The sequence below is a fragment of the Lissotriton helveticus genome, chromosome 2_1 (genome assembly GCF_964261635.1).
Source record: "Lissotriton helveticus chromosome 2_1, aLisHel1.1, whole genome shotgun sequence".
NCBI lineage: Eukaryota > Metazoa > Chordata > Amphibia > Caudata > Salamandridae > Lissotriton > Lissotriton helveticus.
In genome coordinates, this window is record NC_136059.1 from 1731821068 (window position 1) to 1731839600 (window position 18533).

Genomic DNA, 18533 nt, shown 5'->3' on the forward strand with positions numbered 1-18533 from the left:
AGTTTGTGAGCCAAACAGTCGAATCACATATACACATTAACCAGGGATTTCTTCGTGCGCTGGAGTTAATTTTAGAAGCTGGCCTTTCACCTAGGAATTGACCCTGCCAAGCCAATTTCCCTGCAAGATCGTTATTTACTTTTTCCAATCACTATTCAAGACATTTGTTAACTTTTAAATTTCTTTACGTCTTTGTTAATCTTGCACATTATCTGAAACTACTTTTCTTTATTTTTTCCTTCATTTCATGGGTTACGCTTTCAATTAAAGGTTAGATTAATATTTTAGATATGCCTAAATATTAACTTGTGGGTTGGGACACTGTAAATTGAGCTTTACTGTATGATGCTGTGTGATGTCATGTACTTTCTATTGGTTGAATTTTGGTGCAGGGGTGTGCATTTTAAATGTACCTTTTTGTGTATAAATAGGGATGTCTCGCCTTAGTAAAATTGAGCAGTTTCTTGAGTTGTACATCGTGCTGTATTACTGGGATTTCTGCTACTAGCTGCAGCTAATAAATTTAATCTCTGACGCCACCAAGAAGTATTCCGTGTCTCTGTATACCAAGGCAAGGGAACCTAGAGGACTCTGGGCGTGTCCCTGACGCCGCTGGGTACTTGAAAACCCGGTTCTTCAGTTGGCGCGACCAACGCGGGCCGACTTCAGTGGTACCGGTCCAAGCCCGAAGTTTGCGAGGAGCCACGTGAGGAAATTCTGGAGGAGGGCCCCCACTTCATCGACCCCTGCATGTCGGCGTGGACCAAAGGACTTTTCTGCGAGGCTTCCCGCTTTCCAACGGCTGCGAAGGACTGCTGCCCTGACTGTCGCCTTGTCTTGGACCCTCCGATTGATGTCTGTAAAGCGAGACGATAGACGGTCTTCTGGTGGCGTGACAGATATTTAGTTAAGTATAAGTGGGTCGCTCCCACGACTTGGTCTGGTTCCTTGGTTTTGATTTGATTGTTTTTGATTTGGCTGCTGCAGTATCCAAAGCCGAAGGGCTTGTATATTTACAAAGTATATCATTTTTTTTGATTCCCTTTGAAGTTTGAAACCAGACTAGTGAGCAAGATGCCTAGTTTTGGTAAAATTGGTAATTGGTTTGTTTGTGGTAGTAACAGGGATTCCCGATTGGAGGATTCATGTCCGATACCTCCGGTTGGAACTCCGACTTATGAATTGTACTCAAAACATGGAGTAGGCCCTATTACTTATAATGAAGTATGGGTCCGCTACACTAAAAAAGATGGTGTTTTACAATGGCCCCCACATGGTAGTTTTGAAACAGAGATTTTAGACAATCTAGAAATTAAGCTTTTTAAGAAGAAAGCCCGGCCGGCAATGTTTGACTCTTTCCGCCTTTGGCGTAAGGAAGCCAAACTGAGAGAAATTAAGCAAGCAAAGAGAGATAGGAAAGATAAAAATATGTCAGTACTACAAGCTGCTAGACAGTTTAAGGAAGATGGAGAAGAGCGTGCGAGTGAAGTCTTAGATAGACAGCGTTGCATGGCCATAGATAAATGTTATCCGGCCTTGCCGTCTTCTCCTCCGAAAGTGATGGAAGACCCTGAAAAAGATCCTTTGATCTCTCATTTACTGAGATTGCCTCCTCCCTATGTGCAGGGTGCTACTGCGCCTCAATTACCCCCGGTTGTTCCACCCTTTGTTGTTCAACCTCCTGCTGTTGTTCAGCCACCCGGTGCTCCACAGATGGTTTTGCCTCCTCCTGCGCAACCCATTCTAGGGTCGCCAGTCTTGTTATCAGCTTTGCCTCAAACTCCTTTGCCTTCTGCTTCTGCATCTTCGATTTCTACTGTTCTTGTCCCTACACCTTCCTTGCCTCAGAATACTTATTCTCCTGTTCTTATGTCTGCTTCTTCGCCTTCTGTTCGAAAACGAATGACAGAGACTGTTTCTAATTTGTTGTCACCATTGTTTGGGTCACTGAATATGACCCCTGTTTCGGAACGTAAGCAGAGTCGTAGTCAGCTTCCTAGTTCTGAAGAACGGACAGTGTTGGATTTGTTGGCTCGTAGGTGGATTTTAAATGCTTCGAGGTATAATTTGCCAGCAGTTATGGATGTTTTCTTTCAGTGGGAACCGCCTAAGCAACGGTATGTTTTTGATGTAATGTGTACTTTTCTGCGTCAGGAATGGGAAGATAATGAGTTGGGTCCGATTCCGCAGGATGTGCTCGATGTTCAGTCAGATTTTGCCAAAGGGATGATAGTGGAATCTGATGTTACAGATGCCGTAGAGACAATACTTGCTTTCAGATCTAGACTTCCGCCTCAGACATTGTATGAACCTGATTCCTCTGTTAGGAGGAAAGTGAAACAGTACCCTATGAGAGAAGTTCCTCCAGTATGGAAAGAAGCAGTTCAGGCTAATATAAATCAGGGTATTGTTGCCGCTCCGGCTCATTTTCAGCGAGTATGGGTACATGTCCCTTGGAAGAGAGCAGAGGTCTTGGCTCTTAAGCAGACCTTACCTGACCCTCGTAAGAATCCTGCTGGTTATTACAAGGAGTTGTCCTAGACAGTTGAAGCGTGTATTATGAATTTAGCTGACATCGATATGTTGATGGGTAATGTAGTCCCTCAACCCTTGTGGGCGAAGATTCGTCATGAGAATCATGCTGCTGAATTAGGTGATACCTGGGCGAATATTGTTGCTGCAGATGGTAGACAGGAGGGAGGTGCTAAACCTGAACCTCTAGTTTCAGAATTACCAGGTAGAATTATTAATTTGATGAAAACAATGATGCCCGCTTTACGAGTGAATTGGGATAAGTTAGCAGCATGTAAGCAGAAGAAAGACGAGAGTGTATCTGATTTCTTCACTAGGTTTGAAGAGACGTTTATTGATCATAGTGGTCAGGATATGAGTACGGAGGGTGGTCAAAGGTTGTTTGTGGATAAATTTGTCTTTAATTTGCTTCCTGAACTTTCTAATAAGTTAAAGGACTCTGAGAGTTCATGGGCTGTCTCTTCTTCGGCCCAGATATTGGCTACTGCACAATATTACGAGAATAGGGATAAAGATGAGAAGGATAAAGTGGAGAAAAAAACTAAAGAGTTAAAGACAAAAGTTCTTTTGCAGCAAGCTTATCCGCCTCGTCAGAATCAGCCTCAGTTTCAGCAACCTCCACAATTTCAGAGATTGTTACAGAAGCCCGAGCCTTATGTACAGCGATTCTTTCCTGGCCCTAATCAGTGTGCTTATTGCAGAGAGGAAGGTCATTACAAGAATAGTTGCCCGGCTTTGTTACAGCGTGCGAATGGTGTATCTGGACAAAGAGGTCGTGGTAGTTTTCAGCAAGCTCCTAGGGGTAGGGGACTTGGTGTGATCTCTCAGACTGAGCGTTCCTCTTCCCTACAGAATTCTGCGAATTATTTTGACAGACAGAATGTTCCGAGTGGTCAGTCTGCCCAGTATTATGTTGAGGATTACTATGTCGAAGGTGAGAGTTCTGGTTATAATGATAACTAGGACAGCCAAGGACAAAGTGAGGGAGTAGTGTCAGTTCCAGTAGACCAGAGTGGACCTTATGTTGAAGTGAATACATCAGGTGTGGTAGAACCTTTTCTTTTGGATACTGGTGCGATGAAGAGTTCTATTATGCACTCTAAACTTCCTGGCGCACCTTTGTCTGGCTTGACCAATGTTTCAGTAGGATTTTCAGGCGCCCCAGTTTGTAATCCGGTTTCTAGTCCTTTGTCCCTTTCGATTGGCCCTTGTGAATTGGAAGCTCCACTTATTTTAACGACTGGTTGTGGTGAGAACCTGTTGGGTTTGGACTTGCTGAAAAGATTGTATGCGACATTACATTGTTCTCCTTCAGGAGTACAACTTACCCTCGGTAGGAAAGTGATTTCTCCAATGTATTTGTCTAAGGATTGTTTGCCACTGGAATTACGTTCACTTCCTGATACACTTTGGGCTACAGGTCCAAATGATGTTGGTCTTTTGCAAATTCCACCTTATGTTGTCACACTTAAATCAAATGCTAGGCTACCTCGTATTCCCCAATACAAGATCTCGAGTGATGGTGAGAGAGCTCTTTTAGCGATTGTTTATGATCTGGTTGAGAAGGGTGTAGTTGAGGAAACGAGAGGTAATGTTTGTAACAGTCCTGTTTTGCCTATCCTTAAACGTACTGATGCTTCTCAGCCACCTGTGTATCGGTTTGTGATTGACCTTCGAGAGGTAAACAAGATAGTCGTGCCACAGTTTCCTGTGGTACCTGATATCACTGCTTTGTTGACTTTGATTCCTGCTTCGGCAGCTTGGTTTTCTGTCATCGATTTGAAGAATGCTTTCTTCAGTATTCCTATTGCTGAGGAGAGCAGGGGTATTTTTGGCTTCTCATTAGGAGGCCGAAGCTTCCGGTTTAAGAGAGCTCCCCAAGGTTATTGTGAAAGTCCCTCCATCTATAGTCAGGCGTTGAAAACTCAGCTTGATGGTTTTGTGTTACCTGTTGGTGCTACTCTTATTCAGTACGTTGATGACTTGTTGGTTACTGCTGATGATGAACAGATTTGTAAAGAGGCTACTCTTTCTTTGTTGCGGTATTTGTCTGACCTTCATCATAAAGTGTCACCTTCAAAGTTACAGTATTGTCGCCAAGAAGTGACCTACTTAGGTCATCTCTTGTCGAAGGAGGGAAGGAGATTGACCCCAGAACGAATTCAAGCGATTGTGCAAATGAATTTACCATCCACACAGAGAGAAGTGCGTGCCTTTTTAGGTATTACATCGTATTGTAGACAGTGGATCCCCAATTTTTCACTGTTGGCGAAATCTTTGTTAGCATTGACTCTGAAAGATACTCCGCATCCTCTTCCTTGGTCTGACGAATGTCAGAAAAGTTTTTCTGAACTACGTGATGCATTGTGTTCGGCTCCTGTGTTGGGTACTCCAGACTATAGTAAACCTTTCACGTTGTACGTGCACGAGAGAGAAGGTTGTGCGTTGTCAGTATTGACACAGACGTTTGGGGACAAGCAATGTCCATGCGCGTATTTCTCCTCTACGTTAGACCCAGTTGCTAAGGCGTTGCCGAGTTGTCTGAGAGCTACAGCTGCAGCGGCTGTTTCTATCCGACAGTCTGCTGGTTTGGTATTGGACAATACGTTGATTGTAATGGTCCCACATGCAGTGGATACCTTATTAAACAGGACTAAGACACAGCACCTTACTAGTGCACGTCTTTCAGGTTATGAGTTGACACTGTTGGCTAGCCATGCTCACATCAAACGTTGTAATGTGCTGAATCCAGCCACGTTGTTACCGATCTCTACAGAGACGGATCCTCAAGAAAAGCATGATTGTTTTCTTCGTACAGAGGAAGAAACTAAAGCTAGAGTTGACCTAAGGGATACTCCCCTTACGAATGTTGATGGTACTCTATGGGTGGATGGTTCGTGTTTTAAGCTTCCGAATGGTGAAACGACTGCAGCGTATGCTATTACAACTTTACATACAGTTGTTGAGACAGCACGCATACCACAGAATTCTGCGCAAGCAGCAGAATTAATCGCATTGACTAGAGCGTGTGTGTTGTCAGAAGGAAAGCGAGTGAATGTTTACACCGACAGCCAGTACGCGTTTGGAGTTGCCCATAGTTTTAGGCGTTTGTGGAGAGAGCGTGGGTTCCTTACTTCGCACGGAACCAAAATACAGCATGGGCAGTTGGTGAATGAACTTTTGGAATCTCTCACTCTCCCGAAGCAGATTGCAATTGTGAAGTGTAGTGCGCATAAGAAAGTTGTGGACGATGTTGGTCGAGGGAATGCGTTTGCGGATGAAGTTGCGAAGGAAACGGCGAAAGACATGATGAGCCGTATGTATGTTGCAGGCCCAGCTAATTGGGTTACGGCTGGTGGAATGTGTGAAGACACAATAGAAAGTGTGAAAATGATTCAGGCTGAAGCGACTGAGAAAGAAGTGAGTGTTTGGAGAGAAACTACGGGTATGTTGGATTCAACAGGTTGTTGGGTTGAGTTGTCAGAACACCAGCGATGGCTGTTGCCGGATGCGTATGTGCTCCCAGTGGTTACAATGGCTCATGGAATGGCCCACATAAGTTCGAAGGGAATATGCAAGTTGTTGGCTCCAGTTTGGCAGAATGCTGGAATCCCGAAATGTGCAGAGAACGTGGTGAAACATTGTATGATTTGTTTGAAGTATAATCCTGGTAAGGGAACTCCAACTCCAGCTGGTCATTTTGCTCCTCCTACGTATCCGTTTGAGGTGATACAGCTAGATTATATACATATGGAGAGATGCAACAATTTGAAGTATGTCCTTGTGGTTGCTTGTGCCTTTTCCAGGTGGATAGAGGCCTACCCCCTAAAGGATAATACTGCCTTGTCTACAGCCAAGGTTTTGCTGAGAGAGTACTTCCCTAGGTATGGTTTGCCGAGAATCGTATGGTCGGACAATGGGAGTGAATTTGTGGGTCAAATCATGAAGAAAGTATGTGCTGGATTAGGAATAAATCAGAAGTTCCATGCAGCGAATCACCCCCAGTCTGCTGGACTTGTTGAATGTTACAATGGTACCTTGAAGCTGAAATTAGCTAAGGTTCAAGCAAGCACTGGCCTTACATGGCCGGATGCCTTGCCGTTGGCTCTTTTGTCAACAAGCACGACTGTGCATTCTCGAGTGGGACTTAGTCCGTATGAAATTGTGTTTGGTCGCCCTGCGAATGTTTGGGGTGTGCCTCGTCCTAAAGAATACAGCAGTATTGAGTACCCTATGTTGGTGGATTACTTACATGACTTGACTGCTAAATTACGTGTTCTCCACCAACAGGTCTATGACAGTCTACCGACAGCAACTGCGGATCCAGGACACACAATTCAACCCGGCGACTATATTCTTTTTTTTTTTTTAAATATCTTTATTTGCATCAAATGGACACATGAGGAAAAAAAAAAGAACACAAAAAAAACATCATTTACAAAATCAATCGATTTCTGTGACAGCAATAAATAAACATTAAATATTCCATAAGTAATAAACAGAAAAGAGGTCAAAAAAGGGAACATGTCACACCCTATAGAAAAACACTTCAGAAAATGACAGATGCTATTATTAAGCCATAAACAAACCCCATATTCTGTCAACTTTGAGTTTAGCCTGTATACCCCTTGAAACAGCAAGTGCAACCTCCATATTGTATGTTTCCTTGACTAGGCTCCACCATTCCATAACCATAGGTGGATTTTTTTGAATCCAAGCTCTAGCAATAGTAAGTCTTGCGCAGGTGATTAAAATATTCAGCAGATCCCTCAATGCGCTAATACCCCCACAGATACCAACCAAAACATCAATGGGTGATAATATGATATTTTGAGCAAGTCTATCAGAAACCACCTTAATTATACCATCCCAGTAATCTTTAAGATGAGAACAAGAGAAGAACATGTGGACAATATCAGCACCGCTCAGATCACATTTAGGACATTTCGTACGATCCCCAAAGTTGTTATTTGTTGTCCATTTAAGAATTCTCTCGGGAGTATGGTATAACTGACAAATAGTTTTAAACATTTGCAGTTTTAAGCTAGAAGATTGAACTGCCAGATTTAAGCTTTTAAAAGATGAAGGAACTAGATCAGATGGTAAAATCAAGGCCAATTTTTTATTCCATTTCTCGGTTCACTTAACTATATCATTAGTATTAAAGCCAAAGAGAATCTTATATCCCATGCTAATCATAGATTTGTCTACTTCTCTATAGATACAGTCCCATAGCGAAGAATCTACTACCATTGTAAGTTCTAATTTCTTCACTAAATAGTCCTTGATCTGATAATATTTAAACCTAGCCAGTTCAGGTAGATTATAGCATAGCTTCATTTTTTCAAATGCCATAAATCCCTGATGATCATATACGTCTCCCAAGAGTCTAATACCAGAATCTGAAAATATTAGGCAAGATGTATCATGGAAAATTAAAGGAAAGCCCGGATTGCCCCACAAAGGAGTTTTACTATGTAGATGTGAAACATTACACTTAGCCAAAATGGATCGCCAGATATTGACGGTATCTCGTACCGTCTTGAATTTTACCCTTTTAAAATAGTTAGGGTCATTTAGCCTGTAAAGAAACATGTTAGCATCCTGTCCAAGTAGAAATTTATGAAAATAAAAACATTTATCATTAACTATTAAACTACGAAGACGAATCAAGAAAGCCGACCAATAATAAAGCTTAAAGTCCGGGAGAGCCAATCCACCTTGATTGAAGGGAAATTTAAGTAAAGATACAGCACATTATTGACCCGTAAGGGAATCGCTCGAAATAAATATAAGTATTTGGGCAGAATTTTCATTTTAACTAAATTTATTCGGCCAATGATACTGAGTGGCAATTTATGCCATTTCTTAAATTGCATAGCAGTCTCTTTTAACAATGATTCATAATTTAATGCTACAATAGAATCAATATTCGAGGAAATTTTGATGCCCAAATAGGTTGCAACACCACATATGCCTGTGATGGGGGAGGGCGGGTGATAATTCATAACAATTTGCGTTTTGGTAGTGTTAAGTCTATAACCAGAAACTAGACCATATTTACCAGCTTCTATTAAAATACCTTTCATTGCTTGAGGGACATCTGAGGAAAAAACTGCAATATCATCCGCATACACGGTAATATCAAGTTTATTTAGGCCGTTGAAAAAAGGGCAAATTAAAGCCTGACGTTGCAGTGCGATTAAAAAGGGTTCTATACCTAAAGCAAAGAGCAGGGGTGATAAAGGACACCCCTGTCTTGTCCCCCTCTTAATTGGAAATATAGCAGAGCATTTTCCCATATAAGATACCTTACCCATAGGAGTATCATAAAGCGCTCGAATCCATCTCAGAAATTGACCTTTAATGCCAAATGCTTGTCAGACCACCCACAAAAAATCCCACCCCACTCGGTCAAATGCTTTTTCTGCATCCAATAAAATCATCCCGAGTGGGGCGGATTGGGTCCGTGCAGCATCAAAAGCAGAAATGGCCGTATTAATATGCGCTGTAGTGTCTCTTTTTGGAATAAATCCATGTTGTTGAAAAGAAACAAGCTGAGACATTACTGGCGCCAGCCTCCTAGCCAATATTTTGGCAAAGATTTTAGCATCGCAATTGATAAGCGAAATTGGCCTATATGATCCTCTCTCTTGTTGTGTTTTACCCTTTTTAAAAAAAAAGATAATTTGAGTTAAGTTCCATGTTTTGGGAGCTTGTTGCCCATTGCCTATAGCGCGGATCACATCGGTCAGTAAAGGTATCAATTCCTCCGTGCAGCATTTATATAATTCCAAAGGAATAGAATCCTCCCCTACAGCCTTACCAGTTGCTAGGGAGTTAATAGCATCCTTAATTTCTGTTGCTGTAATATCTACCGCTAATTGTATAGATTGTTCTGGCGCTAGCATTTTAACCATATTTAACTCTATATAATTCTTAATACTATTATCCGAAATTGCATTTTCAGGTGTATATAAATTGTGATAAAAAGAAGCAAATTGTTGTAGTATTGATTTAGAATCACAGAATAGTTGATTATTATCCCCTTTGATCTCTTTAACCATATTCTGGGAACGGTCTTCAGCAACTTTGTAGGCCAAAAGTTTACCAATTTTGTCACCACTTTCATATTGATCAAGCTGATATTTCTTTAATTTGTCAATACTCTTGACCCTGAGAGCATCTTTTAATGCAGTTTTAAGTTCGATTAGTTTAAGGTTAAGTACATCTACGTTCAATACCCCATCAGAAAGAGCTTCTGCCAATTGAAGTTCAATATCGCGGATTTCTCCAAGCCTTTCCTCCTGTAAATTTCGGCGTTCTTTATTTTGTCGCCAAATATATTGCTGAGTGAATCCACGTATGCTTGCTTTACAAGCATCCCAAACTATCAATGGTAAGCTAGAGTGTATATTTATGTCAATAAATTCTTTTATATGCTCTTTAAGTTGATTTATGAACACAGAATCAGTGAGCAGATATCTTGGGATTGAAAAAAGGCGAGGCGAAAATTCTTCAATTGCAGACTCAAAAGTTAAAGAAATCGGATTATGATCCGAGGTCACCCTTGGATATATGGCCATTGAGCAATTACCGAGAATAAAATCTGAGACCCAAATCATATCCAAACGTGAATATAACTTATGAGCTGCAGAGTAATATGTATAGCCAGCTAATTTAGGATTTAAGCATCTCCAAGCATCCTTTAAGAGATGAATAGCAGCTAGATCCAGAATTGCAGCTCTGGTTTTCCTCATTCTCTGAAAAGAATTTTTCCGAGTAGTATCCAAATTATAATTCATAATACAATTAAAATCACCCAGCACAATATATTCCCCATCCCATTCAAGTAATTCCATATTGATCTGATCAAAAATTATAGGTTCATCTTGATTTGACGCATACACCCCGCAAATTGTATATTTGCGACTGACCATTTTTATTTGTGCTATGGCCCATCTGCTAGCTTTATCAGTATGCGTCTTCATTAACTCACATTTAAAGCCTTTATGTTTTAAAATTGCTACCCCCCGGATTGAAGCATTAAATTCAGTGCAAGCTATAATATCATATCCTAACTGCTTAAGTAAATGTCTATCCTTATAAGCTATATGAGTTTCTGTAATGACCGCGATTTGAGGATTATACATCTTGAGCTCCTCATATACAAGACTCCGCTTTATTCTATTATTTAGACCCGAGACGTTCCAAACTAAGCATTTTATTTGATACATTTCAAATTATATATATCACTACCTATATGACCTCTATATTTAATCAAACAACAGATCATAGCAACATTATTTTTCCTTTTGATTTTGTAGATTTTGTGCCTTTTGATGCATTCGTCCTAAAGAATACAGCAGTATTGAGTACCCTATGTTGGTGGATTACTTACATGACTTGACTGCTAAATTACGTGTTCTCCACCAACAGGTCTATGACAGTCTACCGACAGCAACTGCGGATCCAGGACACACAATTCAACCCGGCGACTACATTCTTACGAAGAATTTTCAACGAACAAAGAATTTGGAGCCGAGGTGGACTGGACCGCATTTAGTTTTGTTAGTGACTCGAACTGCTGTTAGAGTAGCTGGCAAGAAAAACTGGGTGCATGCCACCCATACAAAAAAGGTTCCATTGCCCTTACCATATGACAAGTGGGTGAGGGAAGGTATAGCCGATTCTTAATGTGAAAAAACTCCTAGGTTTGTTCCTTTTAGTGATGCTCATTTGACATGGACACGGTCAGAACGCGAGGATGACAATGTGCTGCAAGAAGCTGTTCCTCCACGTTTGAGATTGGACACTACCGAACCTGAACTTTTGTTTACCGACCAAAGTGTGCCGACTAAATCACGTTACAACCTCCGATCTCTAAATAAATAAAGGGACTTTGAACATTACATTTTTTTTTTCCCACACTGAGACCAAAAAGAGACAATTTCTTCAAGTATTTTGCATTTGACTTTTGTTTTTCTTTTTCTCTTGCTTTTTCTGAAATTGTATTATGGTTTTCTGTTAAATTTTTGATTGGTTACCATTTGCCAGTTGCAGGGTCACGTAGGAGTACCAACGGTTCAGTTTGTGACCTGAGTAGTGGCAGTAGGTCTGCAGGACTTGCAGTGTCCCTACGACCTGCTAATAATCACAGCTGAAGTACTCTATCAAGATTGCGTGAGCGACATTAGAAAATGGAGATTGTATTGAGGAATGATGATAAAAAGCAAGAGATGAAAAACCGATATTACAGAATGTTGTTCTCTAAGTGTGGTATAGCTTTATCTATTTTAACACTTTTATGTATTCTATTAGCTACTATATTCTGGTTTGTTTCTCCTACACAATTGACGTCTGCACCAACTTCTCAATCTACTCTTTCTTTTTCTACTGTTTCTTCACATGAGTTTCATACGTTACCTGAACATGAACAGACACGAAGATCAGAATTTGTGAACAATTCGTTTATACAGATGTTGCATCAGCATCAGCTAGTCATAAATACCACGAATTGTTGGGTGTGTGGTCTTATGCCACATACTACAGATAAGGGAATGCCATATTTGGTTTTGCCTTTTTCGCCTAACGGGTCAGTTTGGGCACTCCAATCAATGTTTATCTATGCGAATGAAGCCTCTCCTGTACGTTCCATCAAAGACAATGCAAGTAATAATGCCTTGATACGGGGAATAGTTGATATGATTAGAGATATCGATGCGTATAACGCTATCCCTAGAGATGAGGTGCGAGCATATGTCGGTTGGAATAAAACAACATATAGTGCTAGCTTGACGGAGAAAGAAAGGCAGCGAAGGTCTCCTCCTATTTGGATTGTACCCCACCGAGGTCATCTTTGTTTGCAAGGTAATGGTCAGAATCCGAGAGCTCAGCTTGGTAAGAGTGTGTGTGTTCACACATACGTTTATACGTCCCAGAAATCCCCTCCGTTCGTGCCAGCTAAAGGCACGTATTTTGTTTGTCATGATAGAGCATACACATGGTTGCCATCTGATTTTTCTGGCACATGTTATGTGGCATTTTTGCTTCCCCGTACATACACTGCTGTTTTCGACTACCATAAGACAAGATATGGTAGAGGTGTAATCGATGCGAAAGATACTGTCGCACAAGAAGCTGGAGACTTCTATAAGGGTTTCCTACCCTTTTGGGGTCCTATGGCTAATAGTAGGAATATTCGTCAGCTTACGAGAGTGGTTGAGGCCACTATAAATGAGACTGCAGGTGCCCTTAGCAATATTACAGCTGGGCTTCAAGCGGATCGCCTTATGACATTACAGAACCGTTTTGTTTTAGATATTATACTTGCAGATAGAGAGGTGGGGTATGCAAATTGATTAGATCTAGTTGCTGCGTTTTCATACCAGATAATGCCCCGACAGTGTACCAAGCCATCTCTAGACTACATAAGATCTCTGAGTCTATTCATGTGGACGAAGGAGACTGGTCATTGATGGGATGGTTATGGGAGTCATTGTCCAAATGGGGATGGAAGATTCTGACGTTCCTTGGTATGGCGTTAGCTATCCTTTTCTCGTGTTGTTTATGCATCCAGTGTGGTCCCGCCATTTGTAGTCTTTGTGCTATGATCTGTGTGAGAAGACCAGTTCCGAGAGAAGTGAAGGATAATAAGATGATGTTACAGCAACACCTTGATGACCTGATGAGAATAGATATAGACCTAGATTCAGATTGACATGAGTTTAGGTTATTGCCTACGTAATGGCAAAAGGAGGGTCTGTGGTTCTGAAATTCTCAAACCTGTCTGCATTTTAATCTTGCCCTTACGTAGGCCAGTGCTGTGGGCCCAGCGAACAAGTGGCTTTTCGTGCATATATTAATTTGGGTTTCTCTGTCTCTGAATGAACTGCAGAGAGTAACCCTTTTCACCTGGAATTGACCTTTCTGTAAAACTAATTTCCCTAGCTGATGGTTGTCTAAGTTTTTCAATTACTGATTAGGACCTTGTTAACCATTAAGTTTCCTTGCGCATGTGTTATCTTAAACAACATCTAAATGTATTCTTTCCTCAAAGACTTTCTTTTCTGAAACTTGGGTTTTTGCTATGTGTCGTGACTGCCATCTAGTGTTACTTTTTATGTAGGCTTCAGAAGTTAGTTTGTGAGCCAAACAGTCGAATCACATATACACATTAACCAGGGATTTCTGCGTGCGCTGGAGTTAATTTTAGAAGCTGGCCTTTCACCTAGGAATTGACCCTGCCAAGCCAATTTCCCTGCAAGATCGTTATTTACTTTTTCCAATCACTATTCAAGACATTTGTTAACTTTTAAATTTCTTTACGTCTTTGTTAATCTTGCACATTATCTGAAACTACTTTTCTTAATTTTTTCCTTCATTTCATGGGTTACGCTTTCAATTAAAGGTTAGATTAATATTTTAGATATGCCTAAATATTAACTTGTGGGTTGGGACACTGTAAATTGAGCTTTACTGTATGATGCTGTGTGATGTCATGTACTTTCTATTGGTTGAATTTTGGTGCAGGGGTGTGCATTTTAAATGTACCTTTTTGTGTATAAATAGGGATGTCTCGCCTTAGTAAAATTGAGCAGTTTCTTGAGTTGTACATCGTGCTGTATTACTGGGATTTCTGCTACTAGCTGCAGCTAATAAATTTAATCTCTGACGCCACCAAGACGTATTCCGTGTCTCTGTATACCAAGGCAAGGGAACCTAGAGGACTCTGGGCGTGTCCCTGACGCCGCTGGGTACTTGAAAACCCGGTTCTTCACCTCATTCTCGCTAATGAACCAAACCTACTTATTTTGACTGAAACATGGCTAAACGAAACTTCCACGCCCATCCTAGACCTACTAGTCCCCCCAAATCACAACATTACAAGACTTGATAGATCCGATAGACCAGGTGGAGGTATTGCCTGCATACATCATAGCAATATCTCAGTGAACTGCTTCCAATAACCAGTACTATCCTCCTGTGAATACCTTTGTTTAGACATAACTAGCAATAATAAACCAATCTGTTCACTACACGCATTCTACCATCCACCCGGGGATAACCTCAACTTCATCGAACATCTCATGGATATTATAGCTACAAATGATGGTCAACAAAATACGTAAATATTCCTTGGTGACGTCAATCTCCACTGGGATGACCTAGATGACCCAGGAGTCAACAGCCTAAAAGCTTTCCTCGCTGACCTTGAACTTACCCAAATCTGTGACAGCCCCACACGTGATAAAGGCCCAACCCTTGATCTAATAATTTCCAAAGTGGATTCCACTCAGCTTGAATCGATTCTCCCCTGCGACTGGTCTGACCACCACATCAGTACATTGCATCAATGTAACAATCAAATTACTTTCTATTCAACCCACGAGAACAAAAATTTGGAAGAGGAACCTACAAAATGTCGGTTCCAACTTACTCACAACTTCCATTCTGAACATCCTGCTTCCACCCATAGGATTATCGGATGTACAAGATCTGACTAATCACTACTTCCACTCCATGAACACTGTACTAGACAAACTAGCTCCCATACAACTGAAAAGAGTCACCACAAAAGACTCAAAACCCTGGTTTGATGGTAGACTAAATGAAGACAGACGATCTCTAAGACTAATTGACCGACGATAGAGAATGTCACTATCATCTGACTACCTCAAGCTATTAAGAAGCACGAGAAATGCCTACCAGAGAAAGGTCAGACGATCAAAAGCAGACTTCTTCAGCAAGAAATTAGACCATGCCAAGAACTGCCCCAAAAAGGTATTTGAACTAATCAAATCTCAATCTAAGGCCACCCCCCATCGCCCACAAGCTAACCCAGACTCACTTCCCAATTGCGAGGAATTTGCTGCCTTCTTTACTATGAAGACAAAAAACATAAAGACGGACCTGCTCAACGACTTAAAATCGGATACTCACATGGACACTTCACGATTCCCGCTAGGAGCCCCATCCACATGCTCCGCAAAGTTTGACCTAAAAAACCACGCGTCCTCCCACACCTACAGTGAAGAATCTATATTAAAAACGATCACAGCCCTGAATCCTTCCAGCCAATTCACTCTGCCCGCAAACTATATAAAGACTTCACCCCACTGCTATTGCCTCTATGGACCAAGATTATCAACACCTCTCTCTATCAAGGAACCATCCCAAAAATCCTGAAAGCAGGGCATGTATCCCCTATCTTAAAGAAGCCATTAGCGGACCCCTCGGACTTAAATAACTATCGCCCAGTATCCTGCATCCCACTCTGGCCAAACTTTAAAAAATGTGTCCACACACAGCTTAGCAAACACATAGACCAATTCAACCTACTTCGCCAATACCAATCCGGCTTCCATGCATGGTACAGCACTGAATCAGTCATGACCCGCATAATAGATGACACATTAAAAATTCTTGACAAAAAACTAAGCCTGTCTACTAATCTTGCTTGACCTATCCTCGGACGTTGACACTGTTAAACACAACAACTTGACTGATCTCTTGAAATACAGTTTGGGATTATCTGAATCCGTGCTAAATTGGTTTACCTCCTTCCTACAGAATAGATCACAAAATGTCAAGGTTAATCAATCCTTATCCAAGCCCATCCCAGTCACTTTAGGAGTCCTGCAGGGATCTTCCCTTTCACCCACACTTTTTAATCTGTTCATGGAACCTCTCACCGATCTGCTCAGCTCCCTGAAGGTTCATTACCACATGTACGCAGACGACACACAACTCTAAATAAAGATCCACTAACTTGAAGACATCAAATCCCTCAATTCAATGCTTCAAAGAACGCAGAGCTGGCTAGAGCCGAAAACCATCAGAAACTAAACACCCCCAAAACGGAATTCCTCTTAATTGCTCCCCCCAACCAATCGTCCACCATCCTCTGGTGGATGAATCACCTAACAGCACTCAAAGGCCAACCCCTCATTATAGACTCAGCCAAATCGTTTGGAGTGACCCGGGACAGAAATCTAAATATGCAGAAACACATTAGCACCTCTACAAAAGGAGCAAACTTTCAAATGAAAACCTTGAGAAGACTGAAACCCTTCCTGCCAGCAAATGACTTCAAACAGGTAGTTCAAGCGCTAGTTATCCCTAGAGTGGAATATGGGAGTGTCACTCTATGTGGCCTCCCCAGATCGTCGAAGGCCTCTCTTAGAGCTTCACTCAACGCAGCTTCTAGACTCATCACAGGCTCCAAAAGAAACAGTCATATCTCCCCTGACCTGCGAGCCCTCAACTGGCTACCTTTCAAGGTGAGAATTCATCTGAAAAATTGCTTGAATGACACACAAGGCATTACATCACAAACCTCCGAGTTATCTAGCTCAGAAACTAGTGCTCTCATGTGGTAACAGATCCAATAGGAGTCCAATAATCTCCTATTGAAACCACAACGATTCGTAAAAAAGAAAACATACAACTGCACCTTCTCTGGAATAGCGTCCAGGATTTGGAATGCTATGCCCCCAGAAACGAGACATAACCAGTCTACTGAATTCTTAAAAAAAGAAGTGAAAGCTATTCTCATGGCTAAATTTACTTGAACTTTCCATATACACCTGTAATGTATCTCTTTAGATAGTATTTGTGAACCTTCTGTATTAGACTCACCTATAGCTCTCAATGCTTGTTTTCAATTACTTACAGTTGCACTGTAAAGCGCTCTGATACCCGTAAGGATCTTGTTCGCGCTATACAAAACCTTCAAAATAAAATAAATAAATAAATACAGTTATATCTATATCTGAACCCATTGCTACTTGAATGTTTTGATCTCAGCATCTAATAGACTCACAGCACCTTCATGTGTTTGCAAGGGAATGTTCCTATAAGTGACCTACCTAGCCCATATCTTAGTATGTCTGTGGACAACCACAATGTCCTTCATAAATGAACAATTTCATTAACCCCTAGTGGGTAATCAACATGCAAATCACCATGCTAGAATCTTTTTTATGGCCAACCTCACATAATTAATCCAAAGCTTTTTATTGATGCCATATGTGACGACCGCAAATATACATACAAATAAAATTAAAAGTACTGTTCATAAATAAAAATAAAAAAAGAATCACTATCTGCAACGGCAAGTAAAAACCACAGCATCATCATATATAGTATATATTTTATTTGTGGAAGCCACACCTGATGTACATAATCTTGTAGCTCCTTTCAGATTTCCACAAGTAATGCATTGGGCTCCGCTGCTCCCTACCTTGATTTGCGCTAATATAAATACTAATATATACCTGTAAAATATTAATAAAGTGTTTGTACCTTCGGCCACAGAGTAACACATGAGAAAATCTGCTCCAGCTGGCAATGTGTACACGGCAGCTGCGTCGACTTGAATTTCATTCTGTGGCTCTATGCTGCTGTCAACTGCGTCGCACTCAATGACTGGATCGTCAGACTTGTCTCCGCGGCAAGCCTGAGGGCAGTGAAAAAGAGCTTTGTCAGCACATGAGGTTGCATTCATTTGCTCTGTAGTACCTGAACAAGACAGTTCCAACAGATCATTTTTGGAAACAAGCATTGGCAAAGTCAATAGGCCTGGCGTCAACAAGGGAGAAAGTATTTGTTTATGTATTTGCAAACATTTGCAATATTGGAGAAAAAATTGCAAAGATAAAAAAGATATAAATAAAGGAGTGGCCCAGCTGACCAGGCACCCCAGCCCAGGCATTGAAGTACACTCCTTTTCAGGTGGCTGTGCACAGATGCTTAGGAAACTCACAGGGCAAAAGAGGTAGTAGATGCAGTGGTCTGATACAGTGTCCCAAGCTGTATACTGTTGTGGAATGTAAGAAAGTGGCTCTGTATATACTGGACCAAAGTAAGGTACAGAGGTATAGAGTCCACAGTCCCCAGAGGTATGGCAGAGGCTAGAGTTAGATATAATCTTAGTCTCTAAAGTGGTAGCTTGGTTGAGCAGTAAGGCAGTATCAGAGGACAGTGTAAAGCATTTGTTG

At 41.2% G+C, this 18533-nt stretch overlaps 1 protein-coding gene across 1 annotated transcript in view; it reads right to left on the reverse strand.

Moving 5' to 3' along the window:
• Positions 1–18533, reverse strand: part of CASP6 (caspase 6) — a 215652-nt gene that overhangs the window by 35118 nt on the left and 162001 nt on the right. Inside the window, exon 7 of the mRNA XM_078676677.1 lies at positions 17839–17992. Coding sequence (XP_078532803.1) covers positions 17839–17992 — 154 coding nt within the window. The remainder of the gene's footprint in view (positions 1–17838; positions 17993–18533) is intronic.